The sequence below is a fragment of the Ovis canadensis genome, chromosome 25, assembly GCF_042477335.2.
Source record: "Ovis canadensis isolate MfBH-ARS-UI-01 breed Bighorn chromosome 25, ARS-UI_OviCan_v2, whole genome shotgun sequence".
Classification (NCBI taxonomy): domain Eukaryota; kingdom Metazoa; phylum Chordata; class Mammalia; order Artiodactyla; family Bovidae; genus Ovis; species Ovis canadensis.
Genome location: NC_091269.1, coordinates 48,381,634 through 48,405,788, shown reverse-complemented (window position 1 = coordinate 48,405,788; position 24,155 = coordinate 48,381,634). Strand labels below are relative to the sequence as shown.

The 24,155-nt window shown below is 44.8% G+C and overlaps 2 protein-coding genes across 10 annotated transcripts in view; one reads left to right on the top strand and one right to left on the bottom strand.

Moving 5' to 3' along the window:
- Nucleotides 1–10,893, top strand: part of DUSP29 (dual specificity phosphatase 29) — a 32,916-nt gene extending 22,023 nt beyond the window's left edge. Inside the window, exons 3-4 of the mRNA XM_069572178.1 lie at nt 766–986; nt 10,233–10,893. Coding sequence (XP_069428279.1) covers nt 766–986; nt 10,233–10,477 — 466 coding nt within the window. The 3' untranslated portion in view covers nt 10,478–10,893. The remainder of the gene's footprint in view (nt 1–765; nt 987–10,232) is intronic.
- Nucleotides 10,894–15,476: 4,583 nt separating this feature from the next.
- The window catches only part of KAT6B (lysine acetyltransferase 6B), a 186,377-nt gene continuing 177,698 nt past the window's right edge, over nt 15,477–24,155 (bottom strand). For all 9 annotated transcript variants that reach the window (XM_069572169.1, XM_069572172.1, XM_069572176.1 and 6 more), the window contains 2 exons: nt 22,416–22,707; nt 15,477–19,259 (listed from right to left, as the gene is read on the bottom strand). In XM_069572169.1, the coding sequence (XP_069428270.1) occupies nt 16,744–19,259; nt 22,416–22,707 (2,808 nt within the window). In that variant the 3' untranslated portion in view covers nt 15,477–16,743. The remainder of the gene's footprint in view (nt 19,260–22,415; nt 22,708–24,155) is intronic.

Sequence of the window (24,155 nt, the reverse complement as noted above, 5' to 3'; positions counted from 1 at the left end):
GCCACCTACTTTAAGACGACTTTACTCTTTGTTAATGAAAAATCTTGCCTAGAAAGATAAGGCTATAAATGAGAAAATAATCTCACTGTTGGCTTCAGGAACTTCCTAAAGTCGGTTCCAACAACAGACAGCTTAAACAACGCTCTTTCTCAGAACAGTGCTTCGCCCAATGAGGCAATGATTTACTTATTAAAGCAAAGAGTTTGTATAGTGTTCACCAATCTCCTGAACATCATGATCAAGAATTTTGCCATATCCTCACACTGAATGACCCATTTTCGACCATTCATTTGAACCTCACCCTTCAAACCCCAGAAATATCCAAGGGTTCAGAGGAGAGGCTGCTTTCAGGGGTCTCTTGAGGCTCTGTGGAGGTGGCCCTCTCCCTTTCACTTATTCAGCGTGGCCTAATGAACAGCTTATTCTGATGGCCTTAGAGGAGGTCTGGCAGCTGACAGTCGACTCCTGCCACCACTGGAGTGTCCAGCACCAAGTTCTTCTGTATTTGGTGAATGAAAGAGTGAATGGACAAATGAATAGGTTGCCCACTCTCCACCTTCTCTCAACTGCTGAACCAGAAACGTTAAAAAGGCAAAGCAGCCAGGGGGTCAGCAGGAGCAGGGCTTGCACAAGGGAAGTCCTTCATTTCAGTGGCTAGGCCTATTTAGAAGCTAGAATTGATGGCAAAAACCCGTGGACTGAGCTCGAGTTTTCCCCAGATTTTGGCCAGGGCTCTGCCTACAAGCCTCTCTCTCTCACACCCAGGGCAACCGCACTGGACCGCTATGGGCTGCAGAAGGCAGGCTTCACCCACGTGCTGAACGCTGCCCACGGCCGCTGGAACGTGGACACGGGGCCCGACTACTACCGTGATATGGCCATCGAGTATCATGGCGTCGAGGCTGATGACCTGCCCACCTTTGACCTCAGCGTCTTCTTCTACCCAGCTGCCGCTTTCATTGACGCTGCCCTCCGCTATGATCACAGTAAGAGACCTTTGAAGCCCGTGGTCCCACCCCCGCCCCCGGCCACCTCGAGGCCCCGCCCCCAGTCCACAGCCCCGCCCCTCACCCTGGTGGGAAGAGGCATCTGCACGCTTAAAGTAAGCTCCCTTCTCAAATTCTGCCCTGCCAGGGTAGCTGGAAATGTCGGACCCCCTGGAGTCTCTGAGCCTCACTGAGCGGTGCTGTAGTTGCTGGGGTTTGGACTTGGTTGCCACTAATGGGAAGTCGGGAGGGCTCAGAGGAGAGGTCTTAGGCCTGAGTCTCTCTTCCCTAAGGCACAGCAGCCATCCTTTGAATGCCAGGGTTGGTTGGAAGCCCTCAAAGCTGGGGTGCTGCCAGGATGCTAACTGTGCCTGGGTCCAAACCAGACTAATAGCCAAGGGCCTCGATGCTAGAAAAACTTTAGAGAGCTAATCTGAGTGGAAATATAGAGACTTCAAATTCTCCTGCTCTCCAGCCTAGCTCATACCCACCTCTCCCATCCTCCCACCCCAGTCATATTCAGTCTAGTGAACTCTCCTGTGGAAAGCAGACAACTTCAGAAAGACAAATACCATATATCACTTCCACGTGGAATCTAAAATATGACAGAAATGAACCTATCTACAAAACAGACTCTTGGACATAGAGAACAAACTGACGGTTGCCAAGGGGGAGGGGAGGGGCGGGGCTTGGTGGAGGGCTGGAATGGGAAGTCGGGATTAGCAGAAGGAAGCTTTTATATATAGAATGGATAAACAACCAGGCCCTACTGTAAAGCACACCGAACTATAGTCAATATCCTATGAGAAACCATAATGGAAAAGAATATTTAAAAGGACTATATATACATGTATAACCAAATCACTTTGCTGTACAGCAGAAATTAATGCAATATTGTAAATCAACTATATTTGAATCTTTAAAACTAAAGGATGAGGCTTTCAAGAAAAAAATGAAAGCTGACAAGTTATTCTTTGTAAGTGCCAAACTATGAGAATCTGAGTTTTATGCTCATAATGTCCCAGTTTTTCAAGGTTAATTAATAACCATCTTTAAAAATCACGGTGCTAGTCCTTGTGCTCCAAATGCAGTTTTAGCTGCCCTAATCCAGGTAAAGGCTGCAAGGCTATTTTCGAGAGAAGGGCACAGTGTAGGTATGCATCCGGGTGAGATAATATTCCATGATGACTGCAGGTTGCGTTTCAGTGGCATTCCACAGAGGTCAGAGGGGCTTCAAGTCCTTGATCTGTGCTCTGACTTCAGCCCCATGTGTCACACACTGAATTATGGAGTCATCACATAATTCAGGATATACAGTTACTAAGTCTTTCTGGCCGCAAGTAGTTGGAATTAAGAGGCTCACTGACTGACCAACTCGCCTGCTGCAGAAACTGCAACTTACAGCTGGGCCAAGGCCACGCCTGCTGGAGAGTCTCAGACCTTGTTTTTTATTTTGGTTCAGAAAGCAATGTCAGAGTGAGGGGGGAAACAAAACAAAACAAAACACGGAGCTGCAGTGCTTGTCTTAGGGGATGCCTCATTTCAAAGTCATCCTTTTTATGAGTCTATTTATGGACCATCTTTCTGTGCTGGGCACATTCTGGGTTTCCAAGCAGGATCAAAAAGCAACTGGGCTCTGACTCATCACCATAAGGTGAAATTCGCCTTACAGTATTTGAAGCTAACTGAAAACATATTTGACATTAAAAAACAAAAAGATTCAACCACCCGATCCTTCCGATTCTGTTTAATGTGCTCAACTTGCCATTACTATATCTTCAACCATCCCCTTAATGGAAGGGGCCTGGCTTCAGAGAAGACAGGGCTGCTTTCAAATTCATGCTGCACAACTGACTAACAATGTGATTTCTAAGCCTTGGTTTCTCCATCCAGTGATGAAAATATTTACCTTGAAACGTTATAATGAGGATCAACAGTAACCCACAAAAAGCACTTAACCTAGAACCTGGCACACAGCAGGCTCTCAGATGTGTTTGATAAAGAAAGGTCGCGCACCGTGAAGCACATAACCACACCAGCACGTGCATATCATCATAATAAAGTTTCCAATCCCCAAAGGGGTAAAAAAAAAAAAAAAGGAAAAAAGACATTCCAACTTTGAACTTCAGTGGCATGATACACGCATAGGACAGCGAGCTCAGTTCCTGACATGCCATTTTAGAGTCTGCTCCCACTCACTGCTGAATTAGGAAAGAATGGGCTATGGAGTCATATGCTTATGCCTGGGCAGATCTCAGAGCATCGCTGTGGATTGTGACAGGTAGATGGTGCAGCCAAAAGCATCATGCTAGCCAAGATAGCATCAAGAGAGAAAAGCATATCCGCAGGTCAGAGGACACGCAGGGAGTGTGAGCCTAGACCAGCTGGCTGGGGGTGGGGAGCAGGACTGGACAGGACCCTGTTCTCAGGTGGGAGGACTGATTCCTGTCTCTGTGCCCTTTGTATCTGCATATCTAAAGACTTCCTCAAGCTGAGGGCTCAAACACCAGCCCTTCAGGACCCAGGCAGATGCCTAAATGAATGACACTGGCTGTGGGGGAGGCCACGGGGTGCAGGGAGGGGGTTCTTATGGTTAAGCCAAGAGCCCCGTATTCCCTCCACAGGGCACAACTGTGACTCAGTCCCAGCCAGCGATCATCTTGTGAGAATCAGTGCTGATGTGGTAGATCTGACTTTACAGGAAAAGTTTCCAACCTGGATTTTAACATAAAACTGCTCAAATTTTAAGTGTTGTTGGCAACAAGTTGAAAATTTCTTAAAATGCTGCAAAGACCAAACAAAAGAAACCCAATGGCTGTCAGCTTGTAACCTGTGCCCTGAGTAGTCAGAGTAACAAAATAAAATGCTAGTTAGCATCATCAGAGACTCCAGTAGTGGAGACAGTATGTGCTCAGCTTGTATGACACATGTGCAGGCTGCCTGGATGGGGCTTGTCACACCCTGGAAAACCACAGGATGCTCCTGTAGCATTCTAGAGCCAGATGCACTCATATGTTTCTTATTATACTCTTAGTGTAAGAGCTGTTGATGGACAGTCTGGCCAAAAGGCAAAGGCGTGTCTTTTTCCTGTCTTTCCTGTTCTTCCTTTAGCTTCAGCTTAGTGCACAGTTTCCCACACCACCCCTCACAGTCAGTCTCTTTTTGGAAAGCAGAAAAGCATCCCTCGCGGTGCTGCGGAGCTGTACTTGTGGTCTGTTGTCAGCCCCACGGGGCCCACCCCATGTCTACCCAACCTTGATCTGACCATTCCAAAATAACTCACCAAGCAACATCAGTCACTCCTGAAAAATCTTGGGAGATAATCGGGTCCAGTGTTCTGCCCTGAGAGCTAGGGAAACAGAGACCCAGAGAAGTCACATGACACGGTGAGGGTCACAGAGCTCATCAGAGGCCAATGGGCATCCCTTCTGTCACTCAGGCCTCATGGAAGAGTCCTTTGTCCCTATTTTGAGCATCTGGTGACTGCAGTATAAGGGGTCACCAAATATCATGAAAGGTGAGACATTCTAGCTGGTAGTAGGATCTAAAACAACTGAATTATCATGCCTCATCAGAAAAAGAAGTACGGACAAAATACTGCCACTGGAGCCCCGTTTGGACTACCTTCTCTGCTCTTGGGATGGCATCCTCAGAGCTAAGTTACTGTGGTTTTAATTTAATGAAATCTTCTGAGAAATCCCAGGGCAGATACCAAGAGGTTCTAAAGATCAGATCTTAGTGTCACCACTCTCCTTTCCTTTCTTTTTCTTAAACAAACAGTCCATAGGCTGCTTTTGAAGCCATCTTAAAATCTATTATGGATAAGGAAGGTATGAATAAATAAATGAAGTCTGCATTTGAGCAGGAAGCTGATTCTCTGGTGCTTCTGGCTTTAACCAGACCAAGATTTCCAGGGTGTTTTAAGAGTCTCCCGACCCACTGCAGCAAGAACAGGCCTGCTGCCTGGCAGTTCTAAAACACGCCACACATCCTTTTCCTGAGGACTTCCACGGGTGCAGACCGTTTTGGGAGGAGAAGGAACTCTGCAGGTTCCCAGGTAGTGAGTGGGAGACAAAGGGCATACCCCTCAAACCGAGGGAATGGGATGGGATGAGTTGGTGATTAACAGGCTTGGCCTATATGACTGATTTGAGTGACCAAGGCTTACCTTCTGGTCACCAGTGAAAACACGCCACTAGGTAAACAGTAGAGATGAGACGGCTGAACAGCATCAACAATGCAATGAATATGAACTTGGGCAAACTCTGGGAGATGTTAAGGGACAGGGAGGCCTGGCATGCTGCAATCCATGGGGTCACAATGAGTTGGACATGACTAGGTGACTGAACGAGAGATTCTGAATTTGACTTTTCCTCATAAACTGTGGGAATTCACCTTTTTTGTAAAAGGTCAAAGGAGGAATGCTTAATCGAAATCATTTCTCAAACATAAATTGTGGCCTATCAGTGGACTGAGAAATCAATTTAGAGGCTGTGACTAGTATTTCTTGAAAATTTCAAAAGATTAGGAAAGAACAGAAGCCAGCAGCATGCCTGGCATGTGGCAGAAGTGCTAATTACTTTGTAAAACTCTCCTCTGATATACACACACCTGTGAGGCCCCTTTATAGCTTTTAAGGTTTCTGGCGGCAGTGGCCTGGGCTTGAATCAGGTCCTGCCACTCCCCAGCTGCGTGACTAAGACACAGCACTTCCGCGCACTTCAGCTGCCTCCTTTGTAAAACAGGGGCACTGATTTTATCTACCTTATCAGGTTGTTGTGAGGACTGACTGAAATGCACAAAGTGCTTGGAAGATACGGGGTGGGCTGAGCCCATGTCCGTGTTAGCTGTGAATTTTATGCCAGGGAGCAACAGGATGTAACACAGAAGAGTTAGAAAATCACCGATCCAGAAAATGCCAATCCCGACAATGATCCCTTCCCTCAGGGTCCTAACCCGGGCTGGCATCTACCTCACAGAGAGCCGCCGGCTTTCTCTGGTGCGGGCCATGCTGTGAAAAGGCTGGGCCCACAAGGGTGTTGCTTAGCAAGAGATCCAGAACAGAGGGAGCAGTGCCCTGAGACACTGGGGACAGCGCCTCTACCCGAGGAGACCCACCAAGCTCACGAGGCTGGCAGCACCAGCATTGCCGTCGTAAAAGCAAAATTCAGCTGAGCCGGCATTAGCGCTACTGTCGTAAAACCGAAGTTCAGCGGGAAGGGGCTTCTGCCGGAGCGGAGCTGCTCCGGCTCCTTGTCCCTTCTCTCCCCTTCCTCTCTCCCACTCAACAGACTTCAGGCTCCCTAAAGACTTAATGAACTACAGCTTTCGTCTGTTTCAAGTCTTTAGTCATGACAGAAAGAATTACCCTTTTTGCCAGGAGAGGAAGAAACGCTTTAGTTATCAGCAGACCTGGCAAGGAGCCAGGCAGCCTCTGGAACAGTCCGTGGGGATTAGAATGCCAGAGGTAGCCATTCCACTCCAGGAGCACAGTCATGCCGCTGAGCTGGGCCAGCCGCCCCCAAACCCCACCCAGCGCTAAAGAAGCCAGCCCTGCTCTGGCCCTCTGGCCTTTCTAACCAAGGTGCACAAGCAGAAGGCGGCCACACTTGCCGCTCAGTTACCGGGATTGGAGGCCTGTCTGGTTAGCTTGTGCAGACTCTTGGAAATGAATCACAATAAAATTCTCTATGAGGCTCCTTCCGAATCAGTGTGTGTATGTATGTGTGTAAAACTAAGTTCTCTATGAGGCTCCTTCTGAGCGTGTGTGTGTAGGCCACCAGTGGGGTTCTTATGGTGGGGCAGGGTATATAGGCCTCTCCAGCCCGCATAGGTTGCAAGAGAGAATCTCAGTGCCTAGAGTTCACCCCTTTTGCTTGTCTTACGCTGCTGTGGCCACTGACTGTCAACTCTGTCTTGGGCTTAGTCCCATGAGGTGAGGGATGAGGATGAGAGGGACACAGAGCCGCGTCCCCTCACAAGTGTTCTTTGCCAAGCTCTTCCTATCTCCTGATGGTGCTCCACAAACCCAGTGACATCTGTTAACATCTTTCTCCTTGGTCATCCTTCCAGGCCTGGGGCCTGAGACTTTGGAACAGCTTTGGGGTCACACAGCCTAAGCTTGGCCCCAGCAAACAGATCCTAGAACCGCAGGAGAGGGCCACCACTGCACTGAGATGGTGGTATGGCAGTGCAGGGGACAGCCAGAGATGCTAATCCCCAGGGCACAGTAGCAAGGAGCCACCGCGCAGGAGGGTCTCAACAACAAATTGCTTTGAACTATTTCCAGCGGTGGCACCATCTTTCTGGGTGACCTCTGGCAGTCATTTTGCCTCCCTGAGGCTATTTCCCCATCTGTAAAACAGGGATGAGAATAATGAAACCTTGAAGGTTATATTAAGGATGAAATGAGATAAAGCATGTTGATGCGCTCTGTGAGCTCTACTCTAGAGCACTGCCAAATTGGAGGCCTGAAGGATGGAAAGCTGCTTCTCATGGTGGCTTCTCGTCAGGCCCAGCTGTTGCCATTGACAGTGACCAAAGGGAGCTTTTTTCTAGTGGAAATTCTTCTAGATCTCCAGTTTTCAAATTTTACAGTTTCAGATCACTTCCACACTCCTAAAAATTACTGAAGGCCTCAAAGAGCTGTCATTTATGTAGGTTAGATCTATCAATCTTTATTAGAAATAAAAACTGAAAAATTTGAGAATATTTGTTAAAAAATAATAAAGTAAACCAACTGCATATAACAATGTTTTTATGAAAAAATTACATTTTCCAAAATAAAGTTAGGGAGAATCGTGGCATTATTTTACATTTTTGCAAGTCTTTTTGATATTAGACTTAAGAGAATCCAAGTGGGTTCTTATATCTGCTTCTGCACACAATCTGTTGTGATACAGTGTCTTGATGGAAGTATATGAAGAAAACCCAACCTCACTCAGATATGTAGTTGGAGAAAGAAGGGATATGTTAATAGCCTTTTCAGAAAACTGTGGATATTCTTCTTTGATATTACACCAAAACTTGACAAATGATAGCTTCTTAAAGGTGAGTTGTGATGTGGGATTTGAAACCATATCTATAAATTCTGTTATATTCTGTCATATTCTGTTACATGAAAATCCATTGGTCTGTCTTGAACTTGGAATGGATTTTTTTACCCATCATGATGCTGTAATATCTCATATTGGTCCCACAGAAAGTCTCATTCACTGAGTTAGGCAGATCTTCGAAATGTTGACATTTTTTCATTGTACATTGTCAAAAGACACATTTGTTAATATCACAGCTGATCTTAACAGAAAAATCCTAAGAGTATTGTGAAACTGTCAATCTCACAGTGGTAGACACAAGTTTTCCCAAAATTCTAATTTTTACTTGAAAGCTTGCTTTTTTATCACTGGAAAAAGATACTGTCAATTGTTTTCTTTGATGTGACAGGCTCACTTTGTTCACTTCTGATAAAAAGTCTGCCAAACACCGAAGTTTGAATTACCATAGTTTTTCTGTCATTCATTAAGTAAAAATGGTATTTCATGAAACACTGAAAGCTGAATTAGCAAAATTCAGCTTGCAACTCAATCTCTCATAAGCTTTTCCTTGTGATAACAACTGTACTTTGGTTTGCAGCTTAAGTACTTTGGATGTACATCCCATTTCATTACATAGAATATAAGAAGTGTAACCAAGGGCTGAAATTTGATAAAATTAATTTTTGCTGCTTCATCAAGGATATTCTTAAGGGAAGTTGGCTTGCTTTTCCCCCACGAGTGCCTGCTGGTGAACGCAACGATTACTAGTCTAGTTCGGCGCCTCTGCCGTGATTCACACTAAGGCACCAGCAATTCCTCCTCCTTGCCTTTGCATCATCAGTGAAAAAGTCAAAGCAGTGAACGAGGCAAATATCACTACAGTACTATTTTGAAAATAATGTTAACTCTATAGATCTCCTCAGAGTATCCTGGGAACCCCCAGGGTCTTAAATCATGCTTAAAGAACCACTGGTCTAGATGATGATTTCATCATCCAGACTGTAAGAACAGTCATCCTGTGGTTGTACTACATGACATGGTAAAATTATTTTTGAAAAATCTTATCTTGTAAATTTTACTGACTTGATTTTGCTCACAGCTGACCTGAGGTTGCTGCCCCTTTTGACAGTTGAGGAAGCTGAGGCTCCACAGGCTGAGTGGAGCCCAAACCCAGGTAGTTAGGAGCAGAACTGACTCTGGAACCCAGGCCTGCAGGAGAATAGGCTAGGGTTCTAGGCAGACTGGGTCATGTGGATGCTCACAGATACCATGACAAACAGACCATGCCCTCTATCTCTTAGGACTGTGGGTAACTTTCTCCTTACTGAGGTTAAGTGCATCAGGACTGCAAATGGTGCAGAAAGCCTGCATTTCTCCACAATCCACCTGCAGTCATGGAAGGGATGGAGTGCATCTGCTTAAAGTGGATTATGGTTCATCCATACAGAGGAACTCTGTGCAGCAACAAGAAAAAATAACAAAGAGAGAACACTTCAGAGGCTGATATACAAAGATTTCCAAGACACACTGTTAAATGGAAGAAGCAAGGTACAGAAAAGTGTGTAAAACTTGCTACCTTCTGGGCAAGGAAAGAAGAGAAAAAAGTATGTTTTTGCTATGTATATGCACAGATACTTCTCCATAAGAAGAACTGGTAATACTTGTCACTTTGGGGAACTGAGGAGCGGGTGGGAGGGAGACTTTTCAATGGGCACCATATTATACATTTTGAAATCTGAACTCTACTGGCTGCCCTATTCAAAATAAGCACTAAGAAAAATAAATAATATATTATAAACATGAAGAAATTAAAAGTGAGCACTAAAAAAAAAAAAAATCATAAAATTTTTACTCCTGCACGCTGATGGAGCTTTCACTTGGAGGCGCTTTGGCAGGTAGGAAGCCATCAACTTCAACCCCTCCTCCCTCCTCCTTACGGAGGCAATGATAACATCTGTGCGCCAAGCAGTGTACCAAGTGCTTTAAGCAAACTGCCTTTACAAGGACACTAATGAAGATTACTGATGGTATTTCCACTGTACAAGTGGGGAAGCTGGGGCTCCCAGATACTCAGCAAGTTGCCCAGAGTCCTACAATATGGGAGAGGGATCAGGATTTGAGCGGGTTCCACCTGAGCCCCAGACGTACGCTCCAACCTCCAGGCCACCCTGCCTCTCCAATGTGGGTCTTTCTTCTCCCCTCTCCGTTTCAGATAAGATCCTGGTTCACTGCGCCATGGGCCGCAGCCGGTCGGCGACTCTGGTCCTGGCCTACCTGATGATCCACAGGAACATGACCCTGGTGGACGCCATCCGACAAGTGGCCAAGAACCGCTGTGTCCTACCCAACCGGGGCTTTCTGAAGCAGCTCCGGGAACTGGACAGGCAGCTGGTGCAGCAGAGGCGCCAGGCCCAGCACGGGGAGGACGCCGGGAAGAGCTGTGCGCAGGAGCCGTAGGGGCCCCTTGCGGGGCCAGCTGGACGTTTGGGAACGGAGAGGGAAGTCTGAAAACAGCTCTGCCCCGTGACTTCCTTTGTCGCAGAGAAGGGACATGAAACCAAAGCTTGACTCCTTGCAAACAATCTTAAACTTCCCGGGGGCTGGTGAACAGGGGGGCATTCACAGTGGGCTCCGGGACGAGCCCGGCGCCCGGCTTCTCTGCAAATGGCGCGGACCGGCTTCCCAGCACAGTTGGTTACAGGTGAGCGCGCAGGCGCCGTTCTTGTTTCTTTTTTTTGGTAAAATGGAAGCAGAGAAAAGGACTTAAAAATCTGTTGACATTGTGCTGTGATTAAACATTTGGCTTTGTCTGAAAGTCACATTCTTAAAAATATAATTTTAAAATATAACTTTATTTTCTAACCACAGAAAAAGTGCCTGGGAGAGCTGCGTTAAACGGTCTGCTCCTGGGGTGGGGAAGTGCAGGCAACCGGGATTTCCTTAACGGCGGCTGCTGCGTCTTCTTTTCGTTAGACTCCACAGGCTCAGGTCACCATCCAGAGATGCTGCTCTCTGCAAGCTGTAGACAGCAGTTTATCTGGGAGGCGTGGGGAGTGGGGGGTCCTGGGACCCTGCACAGAGGACCCCTCTTTGGCTTCCCCCGCCTTCCTCAGGGAGCCAGGGAAGTTCAGAAAGTTAGTCAGTCAGTCGTGTCGGACTCTTTGTGATCCCATGGACTGTAGCCCGCCAGGCTCCTCTGTCCATGGAATTCTCCAGGCAAGAATGCTGGAGTGGGTTGCCATTCCCTTGTCCAGGGGATCTTCCCGACCCAGGGATTGAACCTGGGTCTCCTGCATTGCAGGCAGATTCTTTACCAACTGAGCCACCAGGAAACCAATAATTTTGAAAAGAGACTTTGGGGGGGTGGAAATCTTTCATTTTGATTCTAGTCCAAGCAACACGAGCTTGTTTTCAGTCCCAGTATAAAGCGTTTGCCCTGGAATGCGCAAACCAGGCAGCCTTGTGAGCCTGCTCCCCACCCCCTAGCCCAACTAATCCACTCACCATGATCGCGTGATTCTCATTCTTGAGGAGAAAGCAGCAGCAGGAACAAAGCTGGGGGAGATGTCTTCTAGAACTAGAAACTGGAAACCAGACAGAACCCGAAGATGCTGATGCCAGTAGTCAAAGAACAGAAAACCTGAAATGATAATGGCCTACGGGGAAAACAGGAAAATGAACCCACTAGGAGCTCAGCAGCTGTATAAAGCCACCCGAGGGTCACCCTGTGACTTTAGGGGAGCTGCCCTGCTTTTGTGAGCCCTCATAGGGCTCCCTGGGATTGCCCATGGTCTGCTCTGGGGTCACCTTGGCCCATAATGGATCCTCATAATGACTCAGATTTGGGTGAGGGGAGCCCTGTACACAGCCTCTTGGAAAAGAGATGTGGACCAAAAGGGATTCTAGTGGCCCCTACTTAACCTTTCCCATTACAAGATCACAATAGCTCTTCTACATTCAGTTCTTATCTCCTAGGTCTGACCATTTCTGGTCCAGAAAGAAATATTTCCATTTTAATGAGATGTTACTTTTATACATCATCATGAAGTATTTATGAATCCATATGTGGGAAGGATAGGTCCATTGGCTGCTGGTGTCCCTCAGAGGGTTCTTGTATTTTCTCTCCACCTTCCCACATGTTCCCATCTTTGTGGGGCTATGAGTCCTGTCAAGGAAAGCAGAAGTAGATCACTTTGAAGTTAAAGCCTGGCCTCTTTATGATGGGAGCCAGGGGTAGAAGAAAGGAAGAACAGAAGTTTTTCAAAAGCACTTAAATTTTTCAGAAATGATATATTCATTTGGTCAACAAGTATTTGAGAACCTACGGCATGCTAAAAGTTGGGTTAGGAGGCCAGTGCAGAAATGTCTGTTTTAACGACATGGGATGAGGGAAGCAGCTACTGAGGGAGACAAGCAGGGGGGATGAGGCAGGGGAAAACCCACTTTAGACCTGGGAGGACGGGGTGAGATGAGACTTCAAGGAGAGCAACTTCCAAATGGGAGGGAACATTCTAGGCTGAGGAACAGCACGGGTGAAGTGGCGCCGAGGTGGCAAAGAAGTGTGTTTCTACCCGGTGGGAGTGTTTCAGCAACTGCCCATCAATGAAGCTGGAGCTTGTGGGTGAGACAGGAGATGGATACAGAACAGTAGAGACACTGGATTTTATTCCAAGTGTGAAGAATAACCACAATCAGTTTTTAAGCAGGGGAATGGTTTGATCTATGTTTTAAGAAGATCACTCTGGAAAGAAAAAAATCACCCTGAATGAAATATAGAGAATCGATTGTAGGGAGGTGAGGCAACCAGTAAGAGGGTGTTGAACTGTTGACAGGAAAGAGGAAGATGGTCTGGACTAAGATAGCACCAGGCAACTAGCATTCAAGATTAGTTTAGAATTATCCTAGAGAACAAAGCCTGCTTTGAGGGACAGGACTGGAAGGCAGTGATTCAGTTTCTTGGTGGTGCCTTAATACTGAGATGGGGTTGACCAGGGCAGAAATGGAAGGAGGGGCTAGAGATCCTCAGTTACATCATGTCTAAGACCTACAAAAGATGACCCATGATTTCACCTTCAATCTACAGAGAGAGCTCAGAGGAAGATCCACTGTTAGCAATATAATCCTGGGTGCTATCTGCATAGAGGTGGTGTTTGAAGTCATTGTACTGGATGAGATAATGAGAGAAAACAGAGGAAGCCCTAGTGCCTGAGTGCTTTGGGTGCTGGAGGAGGGAGAATAGGGAAGATGGAGAAGGAAAACCAGGAGTGCGCTGCAAAGAAACTGAAGCTCCTGCTTCATAATGCAACTACTTGTACCATAAACCAGTACTGCTTGTAACAACAAAGTAACCTATATTTGTATAGCACCTAACAGTTTTAAAAGCATTACCTATTAGTTAGCTAAGCCTTTAAATCAGAGAGCTGATAAGTTATGGCCTTCTCTCAGAGTAAAGTGTTCTAGAAAAAAAGACTATGCTTTGGAGAGAATCAAATTTGTTTCTGCTCACAGATTTCAGTTCAGTGTGTTTGGACAATTAAGTTAGCTTGTTTGCCCCATTTCCTGCAAAGGTGGATATTTGTGACTTTTTCTTGGAATATTGTGTCATTTTTTTCTAAAATGAAATGTTGGCAAGGAAAGCCAATGCCTTCACACCTGGGTAGGCACCACCTGCGCCAGTAAAAAGGCCAGGCTGGCAATTGACAATCACTTGTTAAAAAATTCTTCTAAATGAAAGAACACATTACTGGGTTTAGAAGGTACAGCCTGTTGATGCGTCTCAACCTAATAATGACTCTGTTTCTCCTGATGAATCCGAGTTCCCGTTTTCTGGGCTCCCTGGTGTCACATTTAAGGCTGAGCTGATTTCTCTAAGTGAGAGTAGGCAAGTGCAGAGCAGGCTCAGATCAGCAGCTTCTCTCCCACCACCCGTTTCCATCTGTGATGAATGTTAGGACTTGGGGCCCGAAGAGGGGCTCCCACCCGTGGCTATGCTGCAGTCCCTGGGGAGCCTGTAGGACACCAGGAGTCCCCAGTACCGTTCTTAACTTCTGGTGCGGCAGGTCTGAGGCAGTGACTAGGACTTGTCCTCAAGCTCCCTGGAGGACTGAGAGGCAGGCGGAGTGTGGTAAGCCCAGGTGCCACACAAACCATAGGGTGCGGTTACAAGCCATTGTAATGCGTGGAACAGACGACAGTCTCAGTCCCCAAAGAACCTTATTTAGCACAAGAGAAGAGACTAAATATGAGCCGGTTTCCAGGTGGGGCCTGTGGAAGGTTCTGCAGAGTTCCCCATCAGCTGGTTAGCAAGTCCCCGCAAGTCCCCTACCCCTCCTAGGGGCAGACTCCTGCCTGAGGTGTGGATCCACCGGGTTGCTAAGATCCTCGGCAGCTCTAGAACCGATGCCAGCAGCTGATTCCAACAACAGCACACCATCAATTCCTGCTCTGAAGGAGGAGAAGTTTCCTTTCCTACCAGAAAAGCACCTTAAACGTTCTCTTCTCCCCTTGGTGACAACAGCCTTTGCAGAAGTGTCTTCTTGGAAGCCCTCCCTCCAGCTACTACAGATGTTCCCCCACTTGCTATACAGTTTTGGGGGAGGAGGAACCAAAAGATAAAATCTTGACACCAAGCCCAGACTGCTTCGTAACTGTGGGAGAAAAATATTAAGGGTGAGTGAGTGCACGAGGCAAAGCCCTCTATCGGGACCCGTGACCCCGGGCTGTGTGCGCTGTCCTTTCCACGCGGGTGCCGTCAAGATTCGTTTCTAGGCTTGTCACTTAATCATCAAATGTTTTAACAGTCAGACAGGGCTTTCTCTGAATGCCATAATGTTTGTGAACAATGACTTTCCCCCCCCTAAACTTTAGACTCTAAAAATAACATCCAATCACTCATTCATGACAGAGCAAAACGTGCATGCTTGTTCAAGAAAATGATATTTCAAACATTCAAGTCCAAATTGGGTGCTTTTTTTTTTTTCCCCTGGTATTACTGTTTATAAAAATGAACTTTGCTACCAATGGACTAGGCCCTGAGGGGATTTTATACAGACTGTACAAACGAGGCAGCTGGATATCTGGGCAGGATCCCTTTGCAAATGAAGATCAAAGTCAAAAAGAAAAAAACAAATTCACTTTATTTTAAAGACAATGATTGGCATACAGAAGGTATGCACTAGCATAAAATAAACTTTCATGAAAAGCATTAAAATCCATTATAAATTAATTTATTAAATAGGTATTTGGTATATGTGATGGTTTTATTAGATATTACTCTTATTTATTGCGCCAACCCCTCCCACAAAGTCAAAACAAATCAGAAAATCTCTTAACTCCGATTTACACTAAATAATTTATTTTCCCGAAATGTGAATGTGATCTGAGGTGTGACATGATATACAGTTCAGTTGGTCATTCTCTATCAATCATAATATGACAGGACACAAGAGGCTAAAAATGGCTCATCATAATTTATTTTATGTTAAAATGTACAGCTTTTTTTGTTTGTTTTTGTTTTTTTTTTTTTGAAGTGACTGACTAAAAAGAGAACAGATAAATACAAGAGTGTCGCTGGCTCCTATTTTATACAAGGATTACGCCTCTCCTGCTTGGCCCTTACAGTCACCCTGTACAGGTACAAAGGCTACAAAAAAGGAAGCAATATAAACAGACACAAATAACTTTTTTTTGCTTTTTTTACATGCGATTGGTAAGCTTAGTTTGAGCTATTCACAAGCTACTTCTCTATTTTTCCTTAAAAAATAACTCCAATATTTTATAAAGATAGAAAAATCTACAGATGGAATGAAAATGTAAAGTTAGAGGCATTTCCATAAAATAGCAACTTTACACCAAATTCACTATTTTTTTAAATCCTGCCAAGTATTTGGACATATATGAAATGTTTCAAAACCTGACAGATAAACACTGAGATATGCTTCATTCAATAAACAGAAGTCTGCATTTATAAAACAGAAAGCTGCCTTTTTTTCCCCAAAGAAATCTGTCACCAAAATGGAAAAGGGTCTCAACTTTACACCAAACATTTAGCAATAAAACCCTTTTGACTAACCAAATGGGAATAGCTTTTATAGCTCTTTACAGTTTTATAATTAACAAAAATATAGTTTTTTTCTTAAACCCTCAAGTTAGGGCACCCTAATCAAGGCAAAAAACTTAAGAAATGGCTTACTGTCAGCACAACACTTGTACAGTACTACAAAATGCACGGTCACTAACAAAGACATTAGCGGCATGCTGAAGTGTCACCTCGAACAAAAGAGACGATAACTGAAAATGGCAAAGGCATTTACATGGAGTGGACAGGGAAGAAAAAAAAAGCTCTAGGTTCAGTACTGAAACAGAGAATTTGGGGTGGGGTGGGGCTTGATATCCACATTATTTAATGGAAGCAGTCACAGCGAGTGGCTGCCTCCATATGTAGTCCAAAGAGAGGCCTTCCTTTGCAGAGAATTTCATATAAAAAAGTAACAGAAACAAAGGTACCAAAAAGGAAAAAGGAAAAAAAAAAAGATAAAAAGAAAAACAACTTTATAAGGCTTTCTGCTGCATACAGCTTTTTTTTTTTTTTTTAATAATAAATGGTGCCAACAAATGTTTTTGCATTCACACCAATTGCTGGTTTTGAAATCGTACTCTTAGAAGGTATTTGTGCAGATCAATCCGAGAGAGATGCCCAGGGGTTCTGTGACTGCCCCTGTTGCCTACCGTCTCATGTAGGACCCATTGAGAGACTGTTTGGACATGCCTGTGTTCATGTAGCCATGGTGTCCGGGGGCCGTGTACATCATGTTACTGTGGGGCGGGGTCTGCATTGGCTGCTGGGCGTATGGCTGGGTCCCCATCATGCCCATCTGCATCTGCATAGGGTACTGGGGCGTCTGATTCATGTAGCCATGGTTGCTGTGGTAGCCACTATTCATCATCGGCTGGGACATGCTGTACCCGTTCATGGCATTGAGAGTGTTCATGTTCATGTTCACAGAGTTGACATTGTAGGCTGGGGATGGCATCAGGTTCACACTCATATTCATGCCCCTCTGCATCGTTAAAGTCCGTGCAGGACCCTGCATGGCTACAGTCTGGGAGCGCCCATAGATTTGCGACTGATGGGTGGCAGCGGCTGGTGACAGAGATGCCGATTTGGTTCTCATGGAGACGTGGCCCTTGCTGGCAATCTGGGTTTGCAGTCTTTGGCTGTGGGAGATGCCAATATTTGACGCAGCCATGTTCCGTTGCAACAGAGGTGGTGGCAGATTCATTGGAGGAGGAGTCAGGTTGGGGGGTGGGGTCATGGTAGCTTGTGCTTGGGGTCCCCCAGGGACGGAGTGTGGAGACTGAGAAAGCTGAACAAGCCCTGTGTTACTTAATGGTGTGGACAAAGAGGCACTGTTTGCATAGGAAGTTACAGCAGCGGAATGGCTGTAAGGCAATGAATGATCAATAAGTGTATTAGTTAACTGCTGTAGTTTGGCAAGGCTGAAGGTGGCTGACGGCTGTGGGTAATGCCCAGCCCCAAAATCACTCTGACCCATCCGTTCATATAAGCCAAGGTTGGCATTGCCAGTCTCGGGGATCTCGGCCAGCTGCATGGGCGGTGTGAAGTTCGCAGCCATGCTGCACTGCGCCAGCTGCTGGCTGCTGCTTGGCGGCCTCTCCACCACACAGCCTTGAGGAGACTTGACGCTGCAGGTCGGGGGGGAGCTGATGCTGGTCTGCTGCAGCATGCTGCAGCTCCCGCTGATGTTGGACATCTGCTGGGTCACAGCACAGCTGCTCTGGGTCAGACTGCTGGAGGTGAGGTTGCTGTAGGAGCAGCTGTTCTGTGAAGAGCCATTTCCACAAATGCTGCCGCCCATAGTAGAATCATAGCTGCTGGGGTTTTCGTAGTTCTCGGTTGTGCTCTCGATACTGCCCAGGTCACTGAATCCGCTGTCCACAACTTGCTGCGAATGATCCGAAACGGACGGGACGTCCATCATTGGACTGGTTTCCATGTTCTGCAGAGATGGCACTGAGATGGCACTTTGATCCGGGCTGATTTGGGCATAGCTGTTTTCCAGGGCAGGGACGCTTGGGCTGTTGACAGAACGTACTGACTGGCCAGGGTGGGAATGGACGGATGAAACTGGGCTGCTGTGGTCTGACTGCTGGCAGTCATCTAGAGCGGCGGAGATCTGCGGGCTTTGGTCTGCATGGGTGTAGTTCTGTAGGCTTCTACAGGCCTCTTGAGTCTCGGCACAATCCTGAAAGGTGTCGTCCTGTTCACTGTTCTCCTGGGTCAAGGACTGAACCGCTTGGACGGTCTCAGAGTCTATTTCCAAGGTGGCTGTGTTTCCCTCTTTGAACTCAGAATCTGCTTCTTCACTGTTCTTTTGGTCCTGCTTCTGTGCCTGCTCTCCTGGGGGTTCCTCATCAGATTCAGGGGCCGTTTCAGTGGCTCCAGCAAGCTCCTTAGGTTCACTATTACATGAAGCTGGGAGGTCAACACCACAGTCCATTAGGACCTCTGGGTTTGAATGACTAGGCGGGACACTAAGGTCTAAAAAAGCTCCCTGGTTTTCCAGTACTTCTTTGAAGGCTTCTCTTGGGTGTTCTTCCTTTGCTTCAGCAGACGCCATGTGACTGTCATCCTCATCATCGGCATCATGCCCCTCGTTGTGAGATGGCTCTTCCTCCTCTTCCTCCTCCTCTTCGTGATCATCCAAATTCACAGGGTCTTTGTCCATGCAGACTTCTGGCTCCTCTTTATCCTGACTCTTGGCACCACTGGGGTCTTTTTCTACATTTCTTTCCTCTTCCTCTTCCTCTTCTTCCTCCTCCTCCTCTTCCTCCTCAGGTTTGATTAACTCGTCTTCAGGTTTTCCACCCGGTGATTTATTTGGACTTACAGGTGCACACGTCTCCTCCCTTCTGTTTTCGTTCTGAGGCAGCAGGGGTTCCACGGCTTCCTTGACCCCCTCCTCAATCCTGGTGGAAGTGGGGCTGGTTTTGTCTGCTGGAGTCTCCTTCTGTTCTTCCGCTGTTACCTGGTCATCAGGCTCCAAGGGTGTTTCTGGCGGGGTGTACAAGTTCAGTTTAAACCCAGTCTTCCTCTCTTTGTTTGGCCTCCACTTAGACAGAGCACGCTTTGTTCCTTTTGGCCACTGTTTGCACTTCAGAGGTTCGGGATTGTCTCTACTGGCTTCTTTCAAGTTATTTGCACCATCATCCACATTGTCTTAGCGAGGAGACAGACAGAAAGGGGGAGGAAGGAAAATAAAATCTTAGAAAGCATCACCATAAACAATTTGAATTCATTCTTCTAAATAACTTATCAAATACTGCTTTTCAATTTAGCACTTTAAGCTTTGATGCTAAAGATATAATAAAACCTAATACAGAATAATATTGTGGTTAAAAAAAAAAAAACTGAGGAAATAACCTAGGTCTGGAAAATAATACATGCTGCACATACCATATACCCACCCCCCCACACATAACCCATTCTTTACAGAAGTTGTGCTTTTTTATAGGAAGCACATGAATAATAATGTGCTTATATTATTATATAAGCAACTATAATAAGTTCATTTCAGTTTAACAAACAAAATATTCTTTAACACAAAATCCTGGAATTCCACAATGTGAAAAGAATCATTTTGAATATTTGCAAATTAGGAAATGCAGGGGAAAGGAGTTAAAGTTAGCTCATATCCCAATCACCACTAAACTGGAGAAATAAATAGAAGCCTAGCTTGCATATTTATCCTGAGAAAGTGAACTTCTGCTTGTGGACATTTACTGGTTTGAAATGATCTCAGATGACATTATTTTCTTTGATTTGAATATTCTCTCTGGCATAAAAATAAACTATGTACCTCTGAAACAAATGAATAACTAACTAAATAACCAAAACATAAATACATTTCTAATCTACTCCAGGATCATTTCTGCCTGACACACACTATAATGTAATTACCTTGAAATTATTGAACATTTAAAATACAGGTATTCTTTTTATCACTAATTCTATCCACACTGCATTTTGGATCCATGTGCAAATGTGTGGTTTGAATATTAAATAAGAAACAAACCATAACTGTCAGGTTCATTTTAGCTCAGCTCAACCCTGGAATTTCTTTGGAAGGAATGATGCTAAAGCTGAAGCTCCAGTACTTTGGCCACCTCATGCGAAGAGTTGACTCATTGGAAAAGACTCTGATGCTGGGAGGGATTGGGAGCAGGAGAAGAAGGGGACGACAGAGGATGAGATGGCTGGAGGGCATCACGGACTCGATGGACGTGAGTCTGAGTGAACTCCAGGAGATGGTGATGGACAGGGAGGCCTGGCGTGCTGCGATTCGTGGGGTCACAAAGAGTCGGACACGATTGAGTGACTGAACTGAACTGAATCTTATTTTTACTGTTAGTTGTATATATGTATGAATATAAATATATTTCTATAAAATAAATATATATATATTTTTATATAAACATAAGCAAGCAAACAAGTAAATATATGAATAAATACAAATATAAAACACCCAAGTCTTAATATCTTTATAAAATTAATGACCATATCAATCTCCTGCATGCATGCGCAGCTGCTTCAGTCGTGTCTGACTCTTTGTGACCCCTTGGACTGTAGCCCACCAGGCTCCTCTGTCCATGGGACTCTCCAGACAAGAATACTGGAGTGGGCTGCCATGCCCTCCTCCAGGGGATCTTCCCAACCCAGGGATCAAACCCATGTCTCTTATGTCCCCTGCGTTGGCAGGCAGGTTCTTTACCACTAGCACTACATGGGAAGTCCCACTGATCTCCTAGAGGGTTCAATTTAAAGAAAAAGCTTCATAAAGAGAAATGGTCTTATTAGAAACACTGTTTTGGAGAACAAAATAAGATCTAATTAATAATCAGTGAGAAACAGAGATCCCTTTTGCCAGAATGGAGTGGTTTCTAATCCAATCAGTGCAGAGCAGGGTAAACATTGAGCTCACTTATGTAATAAAAGGGTTACACATAAACTCACCTGTATGTATTACATTCAAATGGGCTAACTGAAAAGATATGTACTATAGACTGATTCCTTCAGAAGTGCAAAGTACAATACCCAGTTAACAGATCTCTCAGGTGTTCAAATGGTTTCATTTCTATTCGCACAAACAGGGAGCAGGCAGGCCAGTGACTCTGGACTCCACGTTCTCATTCCACATGCTACTAGGTCTACGAGCATTTTTAGGAAAACTCTGCTAATCAGAAGATGAAATTTCTAATAACTATTTTTTAAGAAAGAAGATCCTGAAAGGAATCAGGTATAATACAGCCACTTGGAATTTGTTAAGGCAAGTGGCACAAAGCAGAGAATGAAGGCAGTGATGAGTCATGTATAGACTCCTGAGAACGCAGCTAAAAAGTGGAATAAGGTTCAAATTCCATGCCAAAAAATGACTAATGAACAGGCTTGGTTCCTCCATACCCAGAGTGAGATGTCACTGCCTCTGCAAAACAGGTGTAGCAATAGCATTGTTGTTAATTCAGAAAGTCAAGGAGCTGCCTGCTCATGTTCTTAAAATTGTGGCTTTTCAAAGGCAAGAGTGATAACCGGTGGTTTCCAGGAAAGTGAGATGGTCTGTTCTTTAGACTAAAATAAAGTAAGGTTTTGAATAGAGTCATTTCAACTGGAGAGTAGAGAGACTGTCCCACAAATCCTCATCATTCCGCTGGGAGCTCAAGTTCCCAGCCCAACAGGCAAGGGATGGTTTCTTTTAAATAGGGCATCAAAGAGGAGTCAATAGTGTTTCTTTTTTTTAGAAGATGGGGTGGGATGTCTCTGCAACAGCAACTGTTGAACAGTAATTTGAAAGGAAAGATAATTTCCTGATTTACACATTATCCTATATTATCAAAGCCAATACTGATGGTGTGGGTAGGTTTAAATGATTCTTAATAAGAACATCTCCGAAGACACCATTGATTATGATTCATCATCAATTTACTAGTATTTGTTTTCCAGGGAAAAACATTCAGTGCTCACATCAATAATAATATATACCCTGATTTTAGAATTATTAAAAAGTACATATTAGAATCAAGGAAGTGCAATGTGTTTCTTATTGACAGACTTCAAAGTTTTTGAGGATAAGCCAATTTCTGGAAAGTAAGATGAACCCACCTAGAGGGATGTTCTGGCCTTAGAAGTTGTTTAACATAAAATCCAATTCCAGGAAGAAGGGATAGAACCTTTTATGAATGAGAAAGGACAGATGAGCACTTATTTCTGGTGGGTCGGTATCACCTCAGAGATGCCTTTGGGTAGAATTCAGGTGCCTGGTTTTTGGCAATAACAGAGAGAAATTCACAAGGGTAAGGTTTTTATAATTCCTCCACTTACTTCTACAAGGGTCAGTACTCTTAAAGCAATGATTGTCTTCTCCTTCCTCCTCCTCTGTCTGTCTTTTCTTCCCAGGCTGATGCTGGAACGCTCTCCTCGGCACTGGCTTCCTGCTGTCCTCCTCCACTTCCGTCTCACAGGTAGGCTCCAGCTGTGGCATTGGCCTCTCTTCGTCTGAGTTGTCAAAGGGCTCATTCAGTACTTCTGTCGTCTCAGAAATGGTCTCAGTTGTTACACTGCTGTTGATCCTCCTGCGTTTACGACCCCTTTTCTTCTTTACTACAAAAGGCCTCTGAAATTAATTCCAAACATAATACATCAGAGCTCATGAGAAATTACATTGCTGAGTTGATATGCGGCAAACATGTACTGAACGCGTGTCTGAGACTTACACGTAAAGACTTCTGTAATGCCTTTGTACTTAACCTTCCATTTGATGTTTAACATCCCTCTCGGGCGCCTACTACACAGACAAGTGTTTTCCAAATAAAACAGTTGTTTACCCAAGCAGATGCTTTGAGAGGGAACATCCTAGCAGCTGCACTGTGGATTTTTAAAAGCTAAGGTTTGCTTCCCTAGCATATTATTTTCGAGTAGTACCTGCTGGCTTCAAATCCTATATGTTATAGTGATTAAATCATCATGGACATCAGCGTCTCTATGAGTGTTTCAACAGTCAACTAGCCACTGGGTCACTCATTTTAAATTTGATAACTGTTCAAGGAGCACCTACTATGTGCACAGCACTCTAAGATATGTGATGATACACAAGACTAGCCTACTCACTCCCCAGTGCACAGGAATTCAGTAACAACGAAAAGGAAAGAGTGCTTGAGGAAAGAATTACTCTGCAGACAACGTTAGAGTCATGTACTGGTGGCTGCAAGGATTTTACAAAGTATTTCACATGGACGGCATCTAAAGAAAATGTAAAGATATGTGGAATGTGTCTTACTTATGTAAAATATAACAATTTTTTTTATAATTGCATTAGAAGTTGGCACAAATGACTTTCCATAGTTGAAAACATAAAATATTTTTTCTAAGCAAGATGTACTCAATGATACAAAATCCAAGTATAACAGGTAGATTTGCTGCTAAGATGTAATCTGTCAATAATGGGTCTGAAAAATTACTGAAAGTACATTGCAAAGAAGAGGACAAAATGCTTGATTAAAACTCAAACTCTACGTAAACTATATCCAAGAATCACTGCGTCTCACATTTCTAACTGTCTGGATGATGACTGAAGTGCACATATACATTTTGATAGTCATATTCTGTATTTTAGTATTTATGATTATTAATCCCTTCAGTCAGCCTGCTCTCCCTAATCCATTAGAATTTTCCGAAACATGAGTTTAGCCAATATGCAGAACTGGTTTTCTTTAGGTTGAGTCCTTTTGTGTGATGGTAGGCACTTAACACCCCTTGGATAATTCTGGGGTTTGTTATTTTTGAAGCAAATTTCTTTTGTTATATACATAATACATGGATACATGTTCCTTGTAAGAAATCAAAGTATGAGTCATAAGCCTAAAGTCCTCTATGTGGGATGTTCTTCTTGTACCTCCCCCAGCTGCCCTTCCACTCAAACACGGCCAGGCTCAGAGGATGGAGCACCAACCACCCTGGGGGTCAGAACAGCAGGTGCTTTGACAGAAACCACACAGCGGGGCCTTGGGGCAGAGCCTTAACTTGCATTCTCACTATTAGTCTCGGCTATCCTACACTATCTGG